General features: G+C 38.1%; 1 protein-coding gene across 1 annotated transcript in view; it reads right to left on the reverse strand.

Moving 5' to 3' along the window:
* LOC132552147 (E3 ubiquitin-protein ligase Rnf220-like) overlaps nt 1–20,189 on the reverse strand; it is a 64,476-nt gene that overhangs the window by 28,009 nt on the left and 16,278 nt on the right. Inside the window, exons 2-3 of the mRNA XM_060216287.1 lie at nt 11,575–11,701; nt 2,974–3,016 (exon numbers count right to left, since the gene is read on the reverse strand). Coding sequence (XP_060072270.1) covers nt 2,974–3,016; nt 11,575–11,701 — 170 coding nt within the window. The remainder of the gene's footprint in view (nt 1–2,973; nt 3,017–11,574; nt 11,702–20,189) is intronic.

The raw sequence follows: 20,189 nt of genomic DNA on the forward strand, positions 1-20,189 counted from the left end.
TGTTTCATTGTCCTATTTTAAGTGCATGCAAAGTCATTATCAGGACACAAAATTTAAACAAAGGACAATAATTTGGCAGTTGTGGATCCTGATTTTGGTAATCTCACAACGACTAAGTATATCCAATTTATGCTGCTAATAATTTTATCTATATAATAAATTTTAACACACAGTAATAACTCTGTAAATAAGGGTCTGTAGACCTTGAATCCAGTGCACCGTTCATTCATTGCCATTGTGTAACTGCTGTGCACACCAACTTTCATGATCGTTGCTTAACTGTAGGCAAAGTTAGGCTCAGAACAAGAAAATAACAGACAGAATGACTAACGGACAAAACGACAACTATGTGCTCCCGCTCCAACCCCGAAATTTTTTGGGAGCATCAGAAAGTTTTCACAGTTCAATACCATTGAGTGTTTTAATTAACAACCAATTGGAGAGACAATATAACTAAAAGCCAGTACAACACCAGAAACGGACTGATATACTTGGTGTTAAGTGTTAAATGTAGTAATATTCAATTAATTACCCAATAGATCATTATTCTAATACTTTGGAATTTTAAAAAATAATTAAAGATTAAGAATAAACTGCTGTAAGAAAATTTCTTTCAAGATTTCAGCAATATAACTAATTCTCAGTTCTCAGAGATTTATTTTAACGAAATTCTGAACCACAATTGAAGTGTACAGCCTTCTTTCAGTTGTAAATTCAGTTACAAGGTTGAGGGGTTGAGGCCTAAATTAACTTCTGATTTAGAAAGGTGTCTTGTAGTTTTGTTTTAATAGCATTCGTAGTTATAACAAAAAAATATGATTTGTATGGCTTCATATTTGAGTGAACAAGTCACTGAATTAAAACATGCTTAGGATATCCGTATGATAGTTACCAAACTTTTCAGAAACAGGTCTTTGTCAGGCTCAAACACACAAATCTTAAACTACATCTAAGGTTGTGTAATAGTAACCAGTAAAGTTTAACTAATAAAATCTGTGTTATGATATGTGGCTATCAATCACACGTTTCCTTCAACTGCAAACTTTGTCAAAATAAACAGAACTTGAAAGAAAGTTGATTTACATTATACAAGACAATGAGAACATCATATTTTCTCTTTGGGAAATTTTCTTCAGGTTGTTATGTCAATAACATAAAAACATGTATATCACATTTTCTATAAAAAGGCATGGCTATCAGATAATGACTCATTAAAGCTTATGTTAGATCACTATTGGACGGGTGACTTTATTATGACATACATGCCTTACCATTACATTCAGAACCATTGTACAAGCAACAGAACAGCTTGTGACTCTGTCAGATAGATTGCTGCTAATGTGTACCTTTAATACGTCAGAATGAACTCCTTAAAATGAACCAGGATCCTTCCTACAGACTATTCACAACCACAAACAAATTAAGTTCAGATAAATTTATTTCCCATTTTATTTTCTATCTCTAAAAAGACCAGATTGAATTTAAAAGTACAATTAAAGGAACGCCACATGTTGGCCACCAGCTTCCCTTCATACCCGTAACACTAGGAGGTATCTTGGATTTCTTTACCATATCTGGGCTGTATTTAAATTCAATCAACTTATTAGACTGCAACAGTTGAAGCTGTCTACGTTGACAACACTTATGGTGGGATTACAGGCTACCTGTAACACTATCCTGTCATCACTGTAGTTTCCTTTCCCATAATTATTTAACATGTTTTTATTGCAGTTTAACTCACTTGCCCATCGTTTTTTTACCTCCAAGTGAAAACTTAGATCAGGTGGGGTTTTTTTTTTTTTTGTAATTTTGGAATTTGTTACCTGACATATTGAGAATATTATACAATGACAAGGACAAAGACAAAGTTTAAATACCAGACTCCTTTGATAACAATGAGTAAACATATCAGGTTGTGAAATCCACTGACAATACTACTGACTTGCTCTCTGAGAAGAATAGAGGCAAGTTGAACACTTTCAACAAGTCATAAACTATCGTGTTTCAGACATCTGTACAACCACAAATACTACTACGGCACAGACACGATATGAAGACGACACAAAAACCTGATGAATAATGAGCTTGGTTGTGACACAACTTGACAAAACTTTTCAAAGCTTAACTCAAACTGCATTTTTCTCTGTGATCTGAGAAGTGTAATAGGAGGATAGTCAACAGTATCATTACTGGCCTAAAGGCAAGCTGACGGACATGAAACTTGACGGTTTAGAGTTGGTTTTAAAGGTGTCCTCCACAATTCTATTTCTATCTTCAAACCCAGTTAAAACCATGTGAAATTACCTGTTTCAGGCCTATAAACTTCATTGTGTAATACTTAAAACATCACATCTCCACATGTACGTTTTATAATCAAATAAAACCACCATAAAAATCTCATCACTGCTTTCCAAGTAGCTGCAGACTGTTGCTGCAAAACGTGTTAGAAGTGGCCTTGTTCCTTTGATGTATGACCACGTCTTACTGTCCTTTATTTCTATAGCGATACCTTATACAGATAAATGGCCAACATAATCTCCTGTCGACTGGTTATTGTCAAGTAATCATCTTAAATTGCGTAATTTTATGATAAATAAACAGTTAATCAAAAAGTAATGAAAACTGATAAGAGACAGATATTTGAGGTATGCCTTCAGTCAGACACAAAGCTGTCCTGACTCCATAGCAATACCATACCTCTGACTATCTTATCAAATCTAATTGAAAAAAAAAGTAAAAAGTTTTTTATTTTCTCCATCTTGTATAATTCAGTACCATTCCATATAAAGAAAACAACAAACATGTTATAAATACTTGGTTGTTGTAGATGAATGTAATTTTAAAAAAATAATCAAAATCTATCTACCCTTTACCTAAATCTAATAGAATCACTGTATTTTTGGTATTACTTAGCATCAGAGATGGAAACAGTTCCATAAATAAATGTGCAAAAAAATTTCAAGAAGTACTCACCTTTCGACCTTGAGGAGTTGTGTCCCTTGATCTCCTGCCACACCTTGAAGAAAAAGAAAGATTTCATTTGATATTCGTAAGGAAACTTGATATGGTATAGATAAAAAAAACAGATATAGATCAGGGAACATGGTTTGGTACAGATCAGGGGACATGGTTTGGTATAGATCAGGGGACATGGTTTGGTACAGATCAGGGGACATGGTTTGGTACAGATCAGGGGACATGGTTTGGTACAGATCAGGGAACAAGGTTTGGTACAGATCAGGGAACACGGTTTGGTACAGATCAGGGAACATAGTTTGGTACAGATCAGGGAACACGGTTTGGTGTAGATCAGGGAACAAGGTTTCGTATAGATCTGGGCACACGGTTTGGTATAGATCAGGGAACACGGTTTGGTACAGATCAGGGAACACGGTTTGGTACAGATCTGGGAACACAGTTTGGTATAGATCAGGGAACACGGTTTGGTATAGATCAGGGAACACGGTTTGGTATAGATCAGGGAACACAGTTTGGTATAGATCAGGGAACATGGTTTGGTACTGATCAGGGAACAAGGTTTGGTACAGATCAGGGAACACGGTTTGGTACTGATCAGGGAACACGGTTTGGTATAGATCAGGGAACACGGTTTGGTACAGATCAGGGAACATGGTTTGGTACAGATCAGGGAACAAGGTTTGGTACAGATCAGGGAACATGGTTTGGTACAGATCAGGGAACATGGTTTGGTACAGATCAGGGAACAAGGTTTGGTACAGATCAGGGAACATGGTTTGGTACAGATCAGGGAACAAGGTTTGGTACTGATCAGGGAACATGGTTTGGTATAGATCAGGGAACAAGGTTTGGTACTGATCAGGGAACAAGGTTTGGTACTGATCAGGGAACATGGTTTGGTATAGATCAGGGAACATGGTTTGGTATAGATCAGGGAACATGGTTTGGTATAGATCAGGGAACATGGTTTGGTATAGATCAGGGAACATGGTTTGGTACAGATCAGGGAACATGGCTTGGTACAGATCAGGGGACACGGTTTGATGTAGATCAGGGAACATGGTTTGGTACAGATCAGGGAACAAGGTTTGGTACTGATCAGGGAACATGGTTTGGTATAGATCAGGGAACATGGTTTGGTATAGATCAGGGAACATGGTTTGGTATAGATCAGGGAACATGGTTTGGTACAGATCAGGGAACATGGTTTGGTACAGATCAGGGAACATGGTTTGGTACAGATCAGGGAACATGGTTTGGTACAGATCAGGGAACACGGTTTGGTACAGATCAGGGGACACGGTTTGGTACAGATCAGGGAACATGGTTTGGTACAGATCAGGGAACATGGTTTGGTATAGATCAGGGAACATGGTTTGGTATAGATCAGGGAACACGGTTTGGTACAGATCAGGGAACACGGTTTGGTACAGATCAGGGAACACGGTTTGGTACAGATCAGGGAACACGGTTTGGTACAGATCAGGGAACACGGTTTGGTACAGATCAGGGGACACGGTTTGGTATAGATCAGGGAACATGGTTTGGTATAGATCAGGGAACATGGTTTGGTATAGATCAGGGAACATGGTTTGGTATAGATCAGGGAACATGGTTTGGTACAGATCAGGGAACATGGTTTGGTACAGATCAGGGAACATGGTTTGGTACAGATCAGGGAACATGGTTTGGTATAGATCAGGGAACATGGTTTGGTACAGATCAGGGAACATGGTTTGGTATAGATCAGGGAACATGGTTTGGTATAGATCAGGGAACATGGTTTGGTATAGATCAGGGAACATGGTTTGGTACAGATCAGGGAACATGGTTTTTGGTATAGATCAGGGAACATGGTTTGGATATGGTTTGGTACTGATCAGGGAACATGGTTTGGTATAGATCAGGGGAACATGGTTTGGTATCAGATCAGGGAACATGGTTTGGTACAGATCAGGGAACATGGTTTGGTACAGATCAGGGAACATGGTTTGGTACAGATCAGGGAACATGGTTTGGTACAGATCAGGGAACATGGTTTGGTACAGATCAGGGAACATGGTTTGGTATAGATCAGGGAACATGGTTTGGTACAGATCAGGGAACATGGTTTGGTACAGATCAGGGAACATGGTTTGGTATAGATCAGGGAACATGGTTTGGTATAGATCAGGGAACATGGTTTGGTACAGATCAGGGAACATGGTTTGGTACAGATCAGGGAACACGGTTTGGTATAGATCAGGGAACACGGTTTGGTACAGATCACATGGTTTGGTATAGATCAGGGAACAAGGTTTGGTACTGATCAGGGAACAAGGTTTGGTACTGATCAGGGAACATGGTTTGGTACAGATCAGGGAACATGGTTTGATGTAGATCAGGGAACATGGTTTGATGTAGATCAGGGAACATAATACATTCAGTATAATCCACAAAATAATGATAATAAAAATGACATCAGAACACAGATGTTCAGCGATACCCGGACACGGTAAGAATCACTGAGATGGAAAACCTGTCAACCAACCAAGTGTTGATAATCTTTCATAATCAAATCCAAGAAGACTGACTGTCATCTGTTTTACTTATATGATCAGTCTTTCAAAATCAAAAGGGCACAGCCTGAAACTTGATATGAAATTTTAAGAACTCCAGAAATAGCAAGAGGAAGAATTGTTTAAGGACTGACAATGGGCGGATTAACCCAGGAACATGGAAACAGCCTACCAACTGATGACGAGGAGCTAAAAAATAATTGTGAATCTTTCCATAACATTAACATGACAAAGAACTGGTATAGACTGGAACTGCATTAATTTCAGAAGAATATTAACTAATAAAAGCAATAGATTGAATACAAATCTTGGTCTTAATCAAGTTGCCTTTGTTTAGCTACTCTAGAGTTACAGTGAAAGTACCACTCAACAGCCACCAGGCAAATACAACTGAAGTGGCTAATGTTGAGAGCAATGACAGATGGGGCAGATAATCACACTGAACATATTATTGATATTCCTGGTTATACAAGAAAAATGAAATACATAATGACAAGAATATATCGCATGGCTGCAACACTACCTGTGACAAAAGCTGCTCATTGTTTCCTCTCCGTCTAATTGCCAATTATTATTAATCTACCAAATTCCATTTTATTGCATTTAAATTAGCATTGTTTAAAAACGATATTAGGATTGGTGACAAATCTTGTAATATAGGATATCTAATGTAAGGTTTATCTCCTTTTCTTCACAAAGACAGAGAATTTAATATATCTACACTATAAATAAAAGATGTACCAGGTAACAGACCGTTGTAACAGGACGATATGAAAAGTGACCTCACAATCTTACCTGCTACAGCAAGAACCAAAAACAGATACCTCAGACAATGTCCTGGTTTTTTTTTAATTGAGTGAGAAACTTTGAATAATGTCCTCGTTTTGTTTTATAGAGAGATCAACTTTGGGAAATGTCCTTGTTTTGTTTTATAGAGAGATCAACTTTGGAAAATGTCCTTGTTTTGTTTTATAGAGAGATCAACTTTGGAAAATGACCTCGTTTTGTGAAATGTCCTTGTTTTTTTTTATAGAGATCAACTTTGGGAAATGTCCTGTGTTGTTTGATAGAGAAATAAACTTTGGACAATGTCCTTGTTTTGTTTTATAGAAAGAGAAACTAAAGACAACACTCTGCTTTGTCCATTTTGTAACTTTGTGTTCTATCAGGTATTACTTTCTTAACAATAACTTTCTAACATCAAAAATGTTATTTAATTTCAATTTTATTTGATACTTCAAGCCAGGAGCCTATTTGAATATACATGTATGTTTCATACATCCTTACTTTCAATAAGTTTTGTTTTAATTTCTCTCATGTGGCCGCTGAATTTAAAATAGAGATAAAACTCAAATCTCTAATGAAGCTAAGTTAGAAACTGTTTATATTGACAAATCAAATAGCATGAATTCATTGATGAATTCCTCAAATGCAGGTTACACTTTAACATGTGCCATCAGTTTAGGACAAAAAGTTTTATCACAAGATCCCACTAATCTCTAAAGGTCTATACACAGTCAGCCAGTTTACAAATGTCCTAATGAAGATGGATCTCTGTGGAGAGTTTCACAAAATGATATTTTGTGACAGGGGATCTTAAGATGCAATCTTTTAATCACATATGTAACCATATATAATGACCATGTCTCTGATGTTGATAGATAAAACATTACAGGTGTAAGTATGGTCTACTCTCGTGTCGGACATGTAGGAAATATATAAAAACAGATAATTTAACAACTCTCTGTAACAAACCATTATTTCCAAACCAATACACTACATAATAACAGGCCAGCAATGCCAAAATAACAGCAATTTTCTCTCCTCCAGCAGTGGAGAGCGACAGACAATTTACACATAACCAATACAAAAAAACTACTCCCAAAGTACTTTACAGATGATTCCACCCAAACAGACATTAAAATAAGCACCTTTTCTATTCCACTTCTCAATTTTCTTGCAGAGTTCAGCTATCTCTATCTATAGAGTTTCCATGGTTTATTAGTTTGCTCCAAACCAGATGTCATTTTTCTTTTTTTGTCCGCAGTCTCATTTTTTGGAAGCTAACTATATTAGTGGCCATCCAGACAGTGGAGACCTAGGACCACTAACAAAAATGCAAGAGTAACTCAATTTTCTAGCAAAACAATTTGTCAACAAGTATTTCTTTCTGTCAAACTGCAGTAATATGACTTGGTGAAAAACTCATCACATGAGTGTAATTAACAAACCATGCCCTTAAAAGGCATGGCGAACTGACGAGTTGGGGCCAAAATATAAACCACTTAGAGTGTTAACTTGCCTGGTAATCATTTGATTGTGTTCTCTTGATCAAATTAGTCAATGACAAATGGAGAATTAGAGGACCTCTAGCTTTTCAAAATTTGATTACAATCCAATTCTGTAAATGAACTTGTTAGGAACACTGGTTAACCGCAAATATGGATGAGTGTCTTTCTTTGGCTGTCAGGTAAGTGCTGCTAATAAGAGAGTATGTGTCCCCTCCATCCTGGTGTAATATTTAATGTTCCTACATCTGGACTCAAATTATGCCTCCCTTCTACCCCTAGTATAATACTGTCCCTACATCTGGACCCAGAGTTCATGTTCCCTCTACCCCTAGTATAATACTGTCCCTACATCTGGACCCAGACTTCATGTTCCCTCTATGTCTGGTGTAATACTGTCCCTACATCTGGACCCAGAGTTCATGTTCCCTCTACCCCTAGTATAATACTGTCCCTACATCTGGACCCAGACTTCATGTTCCCTCTATGTCTGGTGTAATACTGTCCCTACATCTGGACCCAGAGTTCATGTTCCCTCTACCCCTAGTATAATACTGTCCCTACATCTGGACCCAGACTTCATGTTCCTTCTATGTCTGTTGTAATACTGCCCCTACATCTGGACCCAGAGTTCATGTTCTCTCTGTGTCTGGTGTAATACTGTCCCTACATCTGGACCCAGAGTTCATGTTCCCTCTACCCCTAGTATAATACTGTCCCTACATCTGGACCCAGACTTCATGTTCCCTCTATGTCTGGTGTAATACTGTCCCTACATCTGGACCCAGAGTTCATGTTCCCTCTACCCCTAGTATAATACTGTCCCTACATCTGGACCCAGACTTCATGTTCCTTCTATGTCTGGTGTAATACTGCCCCTACATCTGGACCCAGAGTTCATGTTCTCTCTGTGTCTGGTGTAATACTGTCCCTACATCTGGACCCAAAGTTCATGTTCCCTCTACATCATCTAGACTTATTATAATATATATACTGTATGAAAAGTTTCAGATGATATTTAATTCTATTTGTAAGGACACCTGACCATCTAGCAACATCCTATTTGAATAAAGTGTAAATCAATTATGATATTTCATACAAGTGAAATTTTAATTGATATAACTTTACCAGTCCATATCGTGTAAAGATATGACGTTTAATAATGGGTGCAGAGAGTATAAACAATAATGGGTGCAAGTTTATGGTTAATTTCTGTCGGCAACATTTGTTTAAACGACATCACATCCTCAGAACATATCTAAATGATCATATACTCTTATTACATAGACATTTATGTTTCAATAAGAATATTCCTTTGCTAAACCAAACTAAATTATTATGACAGATAATTTTTCATTTCCATCCCGAAGTGTGACAGTATATGCTGTAAAGTACAGAGCCCAAACTTGATTTAACACCAAGCATGATTAATGACGACTGATAGAAAACCTAGGGAGCCCTATCTGTAGATCTGTGTAGAGTACAAACCATCACATACCGACATTAGTTGTTACCAATTAAGTCTGTATTATTGTCTGCTGGATCTAGATAAACAATACAATTTTTCCAGTCATAATCACAAAATACATTCTAATCAAATTTCTGCCAGAATACACCAGTTTCCATCAACAAAGTAACTGCATAAAAATCAATTTACAAACATTACAACTGGGATCAAACGCTGTAACTCTTGTGTGTCACTTGTTCTTATTGAATATCAATGAATTAATATGCATATAAGTTGTCTAAAGTACTGTTATGGTAGTAATAACACACACAGTATAACACTGACTCTCTATTTTATGGGCAATAGATCACATGTGTTGTCACCCCTCTCTCCATCCTCTTTATACAACCTCAAGCTTTCTCAAACAACTCAATTTCTATTCTTTTTAAACACAGAACAAAATTCACAAAAATAGACAACATAATTTTTTTTTTTATTTCACAAAAAATTTATGAAAATTAAACAAAATGAATTTTTTCATTGTTTCTATAATCTTAATAAAAACACTAAACTTTATTCAAGCTAATCAGACTTTGAATCAAAGACGATCTGAACACAATATTAAAATCCATTCCAGGGCTTGCCAGTAGGCGACACAGGCAAAACAGCAATACAGCAAACCGCATCTGTTTCATCTCAAAAGTCCATTCTAATACAAAAATCATAGCTTACAAATACAAAATCAACTACTGTATTGATTTTTCAGTCAGAAAAAAAAGAATTTAATATACATTTCTGATTTTCATTTTCTCTTTATCTTGTTTAAAGTCGCTACAGAAAAGTGATGGATTCATTTGATATAAGTTTTCACAAAGGAATACAATAAGTACAGCAATGCTGTAATACATTTCTGATTGCCCATTGCCAGCATAAACAAATCCACATGAAGACAGCACAATGCTAAATCCCATTCCACGGTCGTTGTATTTCAATTACAAGCCATGTTTACAAGCTATGTACTGTTGCCCTTGTGACACACCATATACATATTGTACTCAATTTAAATCAAAATCCGAGGTCTAACTGATAATTACTTAGAAACTTGAGAAGCGAGTAATTTTTTTATTGAGTAAAAACTAACTAACATTCACAGCTGGTGACTGTTATAAATGCAGGGTATACTCCTACCTTCCACAATCTAATTAATTTGTATGTATTTGTATTACGTGTCCAGAAAAGATAGCACCTGTCTTTTACATCTTTGTAAGACTACTTATGTAGTACATCGCCCTGGTGAATGTTACCTATATATCACTGCCACAACAGTAGAATTAAATCTTCACCAAGTACATTAAATTCTCTATGTTTGACACGTATCTTATACAAGGTATGAATTTGATAAAATACCCGAGACTCTTTATCGGAATTCTATGAAATCCTTCTTCCTGATGCTCTGTTCCGCAATATCTTTCATCAGGTAATGTCTGTTGGTATTTTTAACTTTCACTAATGAATTAGGAAGCTTCTCATAATGACCTTATGCATTGTAGTCTTGGTAACCATCAGTAGTAATTTTATGTTTTGTTGAAATAATCTTTCATTAGCTGTCAGATCATGTGAATTTATGAAAAGTTGGAGCTGAAGTGTAGAAAAGTCAGATCGTGTTTCAGGAAGAAGTATAAGTGTTGTGACTGGGTTTGCGAGTTTCAGGATGAACAGGATGAGTGAAGGATGTCACATTACCACAGGAATATGTTGGATTATCGGTTTAGTATATCTTATTAAACAGGATCTCATGGCAGATCATCCTTTACACTGTCCTGTCTGTATAAACAAACATTTACCTCTACTTATAAATCGTGTTTAAATATAAATACATAAACTTCATTTATTTTACAACAATTGCGAAACAAGCTTTCAGCTTATATAAATCACTCTTGTTGGCTGGATGGAAGCATGCTGGGGTCTTACTGAGGGAGGAAACCGGAGCACACGATATTTAAACTACATCACATTGTTCCATAACTTTATGGAAAATATTTCGCAGATTAAATACTTAAATGTTTTGAAATTGACTATCTATTCTTGACCATTTCTTAAGCATCATCGTCTCTACGATAAGGACCATCACAGATAACACAAAATCTGTTAACTTTACTACGTGCTGTATGTAACTGTATAGCCATTTGTGACACTGATATATATAGTATAGCAATCATGTCTGTAAAGATTTATAACAACCAGATTTGTTTCCTGATCAGGTGAAGTAATCTAGTTTTATAGTTAAGAGGATATATCTTACCGTGTGTACCGATTGAGTTTGTCAAGTTCGAGGTTGAAATGGGCGTCAACCTCCCCTGGTCTCAGGGTGATACCACAGATAGGACAGCATGGTGTCTGGCCATCCAACACACATTTTCTCCTTTGCTCTGAAATCAACATCTATAATTAAATTTCACTGAAAACAAATTCAGGAATTTACATATTAAAGTTTGATCTGTCTATCACGACTGAAAAAGGAACAATTACGGGTTCAACTCTGACAGTAAATATAGTCTGTAATTTACATGCTGTTACAAAGTTCTATTCACTGGGTCCATTATGACAAAAAAATGCCACTCACAACAGAATCTAGTGGTAAATATCTTTACTAAGATTTATCTACTTTGAAAAAAAAAAAATTTTGCATACTTAACATGACATATACATATAACGATATTCCCAGTGTCTAACATCAGGGATAGCAGGGAAATGTATAGATGTGAGGCTTAACTTTAGTACACTAAGACAAATCTCAGGACTTATTCCCACATAAGTATTTATCTGGACATATAACCTGAGGGCTAATTTGTACATATAGATCTACCTGAGGGCTAACTTGTACAAAAAGATCTACTTGAGGGCCAAATTGTACATATAGATCTACCTGAGGGCCAAATTGTACATTTAGATGTAAGGGCTACCTTGTGAATTAAGATCAATTTCAGGGCTAACTGGTACAATAAGAGCTATCAAAGGGATATCTTATATCAAGATCTATTTGTGGGCTATCTTATACAATAAGATCTATTTTAGGGCTAGCTTATACAATAAGATCTATTTGAGGGCTAGCTTATACAGTAAGATCTATTTGAGGGCTAGCTTATACAGTAAGATCTATTTGAGGGCTAGCTTATACAGTAAGATCTATTTGAGGGCTAGCTTATACAATAAGATCTATTTGAGGGCTAGCTTATACAATAAGATCTATTTGAGGGTAAGCTTATACAATAAGATCTATTTGAGGGCTAGCTTATACAATAAGATCTATTTGAAGGCAAGCTTATACAGTAAGATCTATTTGAGGGCTAGCTTATACAATAAGATCTATTTGAGGGCTAGCTTATACAATAAGATCTATTTGAGGGCTAGCTTATACAATAAGATCTATTTGTGGGCTATCTTATACAATAAGATCTATTTGAGGGCAAGCTTATACAATAAGATCTATTTGAGGGCTAGCTTATACAATAAGATCTATTTGAGGGCAAGTTTATACAATAAGATCTATTTGAGGGCTAGCTTATACAATAAGATCTATTTGAGGGCAAGCTTATACAATAAGATCTATTTGAGGGCAAGCTTATACAATAAGATCTATTTGAGGGCTAGCTTATACAATAAGATCTATTTGAGGGCAAGTTTATACAATAAGATCTATTTGAGGGTTAGCTTATACAATAAGATCTATTTGAGGGCAAGCTTATACAATAAGATCTATTTGAGGGCTAGCTTATACATTTCAATCAGAGGCTAACTTGTGCAACAGGAGCTATCTGAGGGCTATGTAATACATTAAGACCTATCTGTGGGCTATATTGTACATTAAGATTTATCTGACTAAGGACTAACTTGACATTACAATCAATCTGAGGGCTTACTTGCACAATAAGAGCTATCACAGGGATATTTTATACATCAAGATCTATGTGAGTGCTAGCTTATAAAATTGAGAACTATTTGAGGGCTAACTTGTATATTAAGATCAATCTCAATCTGAGGGCTAACTTGTACAATAAGAGCTATCTCAGGGCTATCTTTTATATTCAAATTTATCTGAAGGGCACCTTGCTCATTAATATCTATCTAAGAGCTGTATCATACACATTACACCAAGATCTATCTGAGGGCTACTTTATACACTTTAGATCTGAGTGATACATTATGCATTAAGATCTATTTGATGTCGAACTTATACATTAAAATCAATATGAGGGCTAACTTGAACATAAAGATCCATCTGAGGGCTATCTGATCTTTCACACCAAGATTTATCTCAGGGGTAACTCATTCATGAATGTCTATCTCGGAACAATGTAATATACTGAAATCTATCTGAGTGTTACCCAAAGTCACTGTAAAATAAACATTACCTGGTCTAATTTGACTTAAGATAAGGAATCTTCCATTTAAGATTGGTACTGACTTTCACAAATTACATGCTAGGAAAAACCCAAGTAAGATGAATTACTTCAGACTGGACCCTAGGGAATGGTCATACTCTTCAAGCATTCCTTAGATTAGACACTGTGGAATGAGTAGACCCCAGGTAGAAACCAAACTCTGAGTCTAGCAATACCTTAAGACATATTGACATAATTTTACCTCCATGTCTATACTTTATTTTACTATTCTGTAATGGCAACACAGTATGACATCATAATGTGTCTTTTACGACGCCCTGATGAAGGAAATCTGATGCTAGTGACAGGTTTATACAAAGCTGATATTTTTACCACCCAAATCAAGTGAAAAGGCAAAGCTGATTTTTTTATTTTTTAAATTTGTCGACCTTTGACCTAACAACACCTCTACACAGCTTCTCAGACTTTGGTTTACAGTCTTTTAAAGGTTTTGACAGATCTGACCCCTGTTTTCTAAAAAACAGTTCAAGGTCGTTTCTTTTTGCAAACTTTGTCAGGCTTCATAAAAGAGACCTACCAGCCTAGTATCATGATTCTATTCCTTTTGTTTAATTAGAAAAAAGTTGTTTAAAAGGTTTTGACAAATTTGACCCCTGTCACTTTTAATAATCTATTCTTAAAAATATTGTCAGGGATCTATCAGCAAAATGTCATGCTTCTAGGCTTTTTGGTATTTTTTTTATTGCAGTCTATGTCTGGACTCATCCTAGCGACCTACCACTTAAATATGCTTCTACGTCCTTCGGTTAGTCAAAAGGTGATGTTCAAAGGTTTTGACTAACCCTTACCCTGTGATCTAGAATTTATATCAAAGTCATTTTACAAACTTTGCTGCGTTTCATCCCAGGGACTTACCAGCCAAATATCACTCTGTTTGTCCAAAGATGTTGTCTAAAGACTTTGTCAAATTTGATCCCTGTGACCTTGAATATAGGTCAAGGTAAATTCTTTTCACAAACTTGACCTTTTATGTGTTGACAGGCCCTTAGAAATGTAATAATAATAATAATTTCCACAAACTTTGTTAGGCTTCATCCCTGGAACCTATCCTGTAAATATCACAACTTTAGGTGAGTGGGTTATTAAGAAGGAGTCCTTTAAAGGAAAAAGTTGATGCCAAGCAGACAACTGGAGTGAATGTTCAAAAAGACAGAGCTGACATACTTGCCCACTAAATCAAGTGAAAAGACAAAGCTGACAAACTTACCAACTAAATTAAGTGAAAAGACAAAGCTGACAGACTTGCCTACTAAATTAAGTGAAAAGACAGAACGGACAAAACTTACCAACTAAATAAAGTGAAAAGACAGCTGACAGACATGCCTACTAAATCAAGTGAAAAATCAGAGCTGTTAAAATTCATCTCTGAGAACCAGTCATATGATAATGCTGACAGATTTACCTCCCAATTCAAGAATTCTAAAATTCAAATAAAAGATCAGCCATATCAGACCAGACGATAACTGTATACCTTTACTGATTTATCTGTTCTAAAATGATTTAAGAATTCCAAAAAAGTGGTTTCTGACTGTAGACTGTTACATAATGTAAAGCACTGTATGCCAGGCCCTTCACCTTATCAAGTTCACACTGTGTCATTCTGTATGCAATGCAACAGAATAAGTGACATGTTAAAACTCCTGTCCTACAGCCATATCAACCTCCTCAACATGCAGCTTTGCAGATTCATTAATGTTTCTTCTATCAGATTCATATCTAAAAATTTATGCAAATGATCTCTCAACAAAGCCAGCACTTGGACATTTGAATCTTTGGTTAACACAGCTATTTCCATTTGGTAGATTGTCAAACAATAAGACAGGAGCTTGGGACCATCAAGTGGGTGACAGCCCGTCACTCAACAGAGCTACACAATTATTAACTGGCTGTCACTTCCCTGCACAGTCCCAAACAAATGTGGAGATCTCTAATCCCGCCTAGTCCTATTTGACAGAGCACAGAACTTCAAATCTCTGTACAACTGTGTACAACTCCCAGTATGTCACGGTCAAAATCAATAGGCGGTAATACCTGGTTAATTATCAAGTTCCTCAGTAAACCCTGTATTCTAGATCACCCTAATCCCTACTAACAGAGCGGCTCTATACCCAGGCCAGAGATCACGCAGCACAGTGAGTTATCCCCCCATCCAAAACGTATCAGACGGTCCATCCACGATCACACTGGCACACCTTTTCAGGCTCAATGACAGATCACACCTTATCAGTGCCTGCCATCAAAGGATCAGGACTTTGGGATCAAACCCCTAAAATCCTCAAGCCTCAATCAAACGGTGGGGTTACTTAACAGCAGAATTGGGCCTTCACACAGTGTATCTTTATAACACAGCAAGAGGCTCGTTTCTTTGTCAAGAACTATGTCGACCTTTAGATTTTTTTCGGTGCTATTAAATATTTGGGAACAAAAAACAATAGAAAGGTCTAACTAACATCTGCCTAAGAAAATCCCTTAAGTATGTGTTACTGTCTCTACTGCAATATCTAGATACAGCACAGAGTTGTAACAGATACAGCATTATAATTCATAGATACAGCACTGAATTGTCTTGGCTGTTTGAGGGAGAATCAAGAGACATACCCAGCTATTTGAGGGAGAAATAGGAGACATACCCAGCTATTTGAGGGAGAATCAAGAGACATACCCAGCTATTTGAGGGAGAAATAGGAGACATACCCAGCTATTTGAGGGAGAATCAGGAGACATACCCAGCTATTTGAGGGAGAATCAGGAGACATACCCAGCTATTTGAGGGAGAAATAGGAGACATACCCAGCTAATTGAGGGAGAATCAGGAGACATACCCAGCTATTTGAGGGAGAATCAGGAGACATACCCAGCTGTCTGAGGCAGAATCAGGAGACATACCCAGCTATTTAAGGGAGAATCAGGAGACATACCCAGCTGTTTGAGGGAGAACTAGGAGATATACCCAGCTGTTTGAGGGAGAACTAGGAGATATACCCAGCTGTTTGAGGGAGAACTAGGAGATATATTCAGCTGTATTAGGGAGAATCAGCAGACATACCCAGCTGTTTGAGGGAGAATCAGGAGACATACCCAGCTGTTCGAGGGAGAACCAAGAGACATACTCAATTTTTGAGGGAGAACTAGGAGATATACCCAGCTGTATAAGGGAGAACCAGGAGACATATTCAGCTGTATAAGGGAGAACAAGGAGACATACCCAGCTGTATTAGGGAGAATCAGCAGACATACCCAGCTGTTTGAGGGAGAATCAGGAGACATACCCAGCTGTATTAGGGAGAATCAGCAGACATACCCAGCTGTTTGAGGGAGAATCAGGAGACATACCCAGCTGTTCGAGGGAGAACCAAGACACATACTCAATTTTTGAGGGAGAACCAGGAGATATACCCAGCTGTATAAGGGAGAACCAGGAGACATATTCAGCTGTATAAGGGAGAACAAGGAGACATACCCAGCTGTATAAGGGAGAATCAGGACATATACCAAGCTGTATAAGGGAGAACCAAAAGACACACCCAGCTGTATTAGGGAGAACCAGGAGACATACCCAGCTGTATTAGGGAGAACCAGGAGACATACCCAGCTGTATTAGGGAGAATCAGGAGACATACCCAGCTGTATTAGGGAGAACCAGGAGACATACCCAGCTGTATTAGGGAGAATCAGGAGACATACCCAGCTGTTTGAGGGAGAATCAGGAGACATACCCAGCTGTATTAGGGAGAATCAGCAGACATACCCAGCTGTTTGAGGGAGAATCAGGAGACATACCCAGCTGTTCGAGGGAGAACCAAGACACATACTCAATTTTTGAGGGAGAACCAGGAGATATACCCAGCTGTATAAGGGAGAACCAGGAGACATATTCAGCTGTATAAGGGAGAACAAGGAGACATACCCAGCTGTATAAGGGAGAATCAGGACATATACCAAGCTGTATAAGGGAGAACCAAAAGACACACCCAGCTGTATTAGGGAGAACCAGGAGACATACCCAGCTGTATTAGGGAGAACCAGGAGACATACCCAGCTGTATTAGGGAGAATCAGGAGACATACCCAGCTGTATTAGGGAGAACCAGGAGACATACCCAGCTGTATTAGGGAGAATCAGGAGACATACCCAGCTGTTTGAGGGAGAATCAGGAGACATACCCAGCTATTTGAGGGAGAATCAGGAGACATACCCAGCTATTTGAGGGAGAATCAGGAGACATACCCAGCTGTTCGAGGGAGAACCAAGAGACATACTCAATTTTTGAGGGAGAACTAGGAGATATACCCAGCTGTTTAAGGGAGAATCAGCAGACATATTCAGCTGTATAAGGGAGAATCAGCAGACATACCCAGCTGTTTGAGGGAGAATCAGGAGACATACCCAGCTGTTGGAGGGAGAACCAAGAGACATACTCAATTTTTGAGGGAGAACCAGGAGACATATTCAGCTGTATAAGGGAGAACAAGGAGACATACCCAGCTGTTTGAGGGAGAATCAGCAGACATACCCAGCTGTATTAGGGAGAATCAGGAGACATACCCAGCTGTATTAGGGAGAACCAGGAGACATACCCAGCTGTATTAGGGAGAATCAGGAAACATACCCAGCTGTTTGAGGGAGAATCAGGAGACATACCCAGCTATTTGAGGGAGAATCAGGAGACATACCCAGCTATTTGAGGGAGAATCAGGAGACATACACAGCTGTATAAGGGAGAATCAGGAGACTTACCCAGCTGTTTGGAGAGAACCAGGAGACATACCCAGCTGTATAAGGGAGAATCAGGAGACATACCCAGCTGTATAAGGGAGAATCAGGACATACCCAGCTGGATGAGGGAGAAACAGGAGACATACTCAGCTGTATGAGGGAGAATCAGGAGACATACCCAGCTGTATAAGGGAGAATCAGGAGACATACCCAGCTGTATAAGGGAGAATTAGGACATATACCAAGCTGTATAAGGGAGAATCAGGAGACATACTCAGCTGTATAAGGGAGAATCAGGAGACATACACAGCTGTATAAGGGAGAATCAGGAGACTTACCCAGCTGTTTGGAGAGAACCAGGAGACATACCCAGCTGTATAAGGGAGAATCAGGAGACATACCCAGCTGTATAAGGGAGAATCAGGACATATACCAAGCTGTATAAGGGAGAATCAGGAGACATACTCAGCTGTTTGAGGGAGAATCAGGAGACATACCCAGCTGTATAAGGGAGAATCAGGAGACATACCCAGCTGTATAAGGGAGAATCAGGACATATACCAAGCTGTATAAGGGAGAATCAGGAGACATACTCAGCTGTTTGAGGGAGAATCAGGAGACATACTCAGCTATATAAGGGAGAACAAGGAGACTTACCCAGCTGTATAAGGTAGAATCAGGAGACATACCCAGCTGTTTGAGGGAGAACCAAGAGACATACCCAGCTGTATAAGGTAGAACCAGGAGACATACTCAGCTGTATTAGGGAGAATCAGGAGACATACCCCGCTGTATAAGGGAGAACCAAAAGACATACTTAGCTGTATAAGGGAGAACCAAGAGACATACTTAGCTGTATTAGGGAGAATCAGGAGACATACCCAGCTGTATTAGGGAGAATCAGCAGACATACCCAGCTGTAGAAGGGAGAACCAAGAGACATACTTAGCTGTATTAGGGAGAATCAGGAGAGACACCAAGCAGTATAAGGGAGAACCAGGAGACTTACTCAGCTGTTTTGGGAGAACTAGGAGACCTAATTAGGTGTTTGGGGAAAAACTAGAAGAACATTTGTGTCAGGCAATTACAACACTAGAAAATGGTGACATGTATCTGTAGAATTGGATGAATTAGCAATAAAAAGTAGCATTGGGAGAGGATAACAGCTGTAAAACACAGAACTGGGAGAAAAAAACAGCTATAAAATTTTCATAGATGGGAAAGAACCTTGGCAGTATGTTTCACTGGGTACGACACTAACTACTTAACAGGACAGTACTCCATGTACCCGTCAGTATGTGAACCCCCTGAAGGACTTGTAGGTCCTTCAAAGTGACATACACCACTCTAGCTCTACATGACAAACAGGCTTTATTTTGCTAAATATTTCTAGTCACACAGGATGGCCTGACAGATACTCAACATCTTAACAATTTTATGATTCTTACCTTATTCTAAAATGGCACGTAAAAAACTTGAGATGACTTAGGTATATTGACATTACGTAAGAGCACTTGAATTTCAACGACTTAACTAATGTACAGAACAGGTGTAGTTCTTTGTTTCATTGATTACCAATTGAGAGAAACCTAGAAACAGGGGGGGACTGTACTACGATGGAGGAACGCACATTTAAATTTTCACACCTGGCCCACCATAAAGGTGATTTAGCTTTGAAGTACCAGGTATCGCCTGTATAGAGCAGTACTACCTAATCCTACCACGGCCACCAAATCCG

The sequence above is a fragment of the Ylistrum balloti genome, unplaced genomic scaffold, assembly GCF_031769215.1.
Source record: "Ylistrum balloti isolate Yb309-2 unplaced genomic scaffold, AGI_CSIRO_Ybal_v1 Utg370240, whole genome shotgun sequence".
Lineage (NCBI taxonomy): Eukaryota > Metazoa > Mollusca > Bivalvia > Pectinida > Pectinidae > Ylistrum > Ylistrum balloti.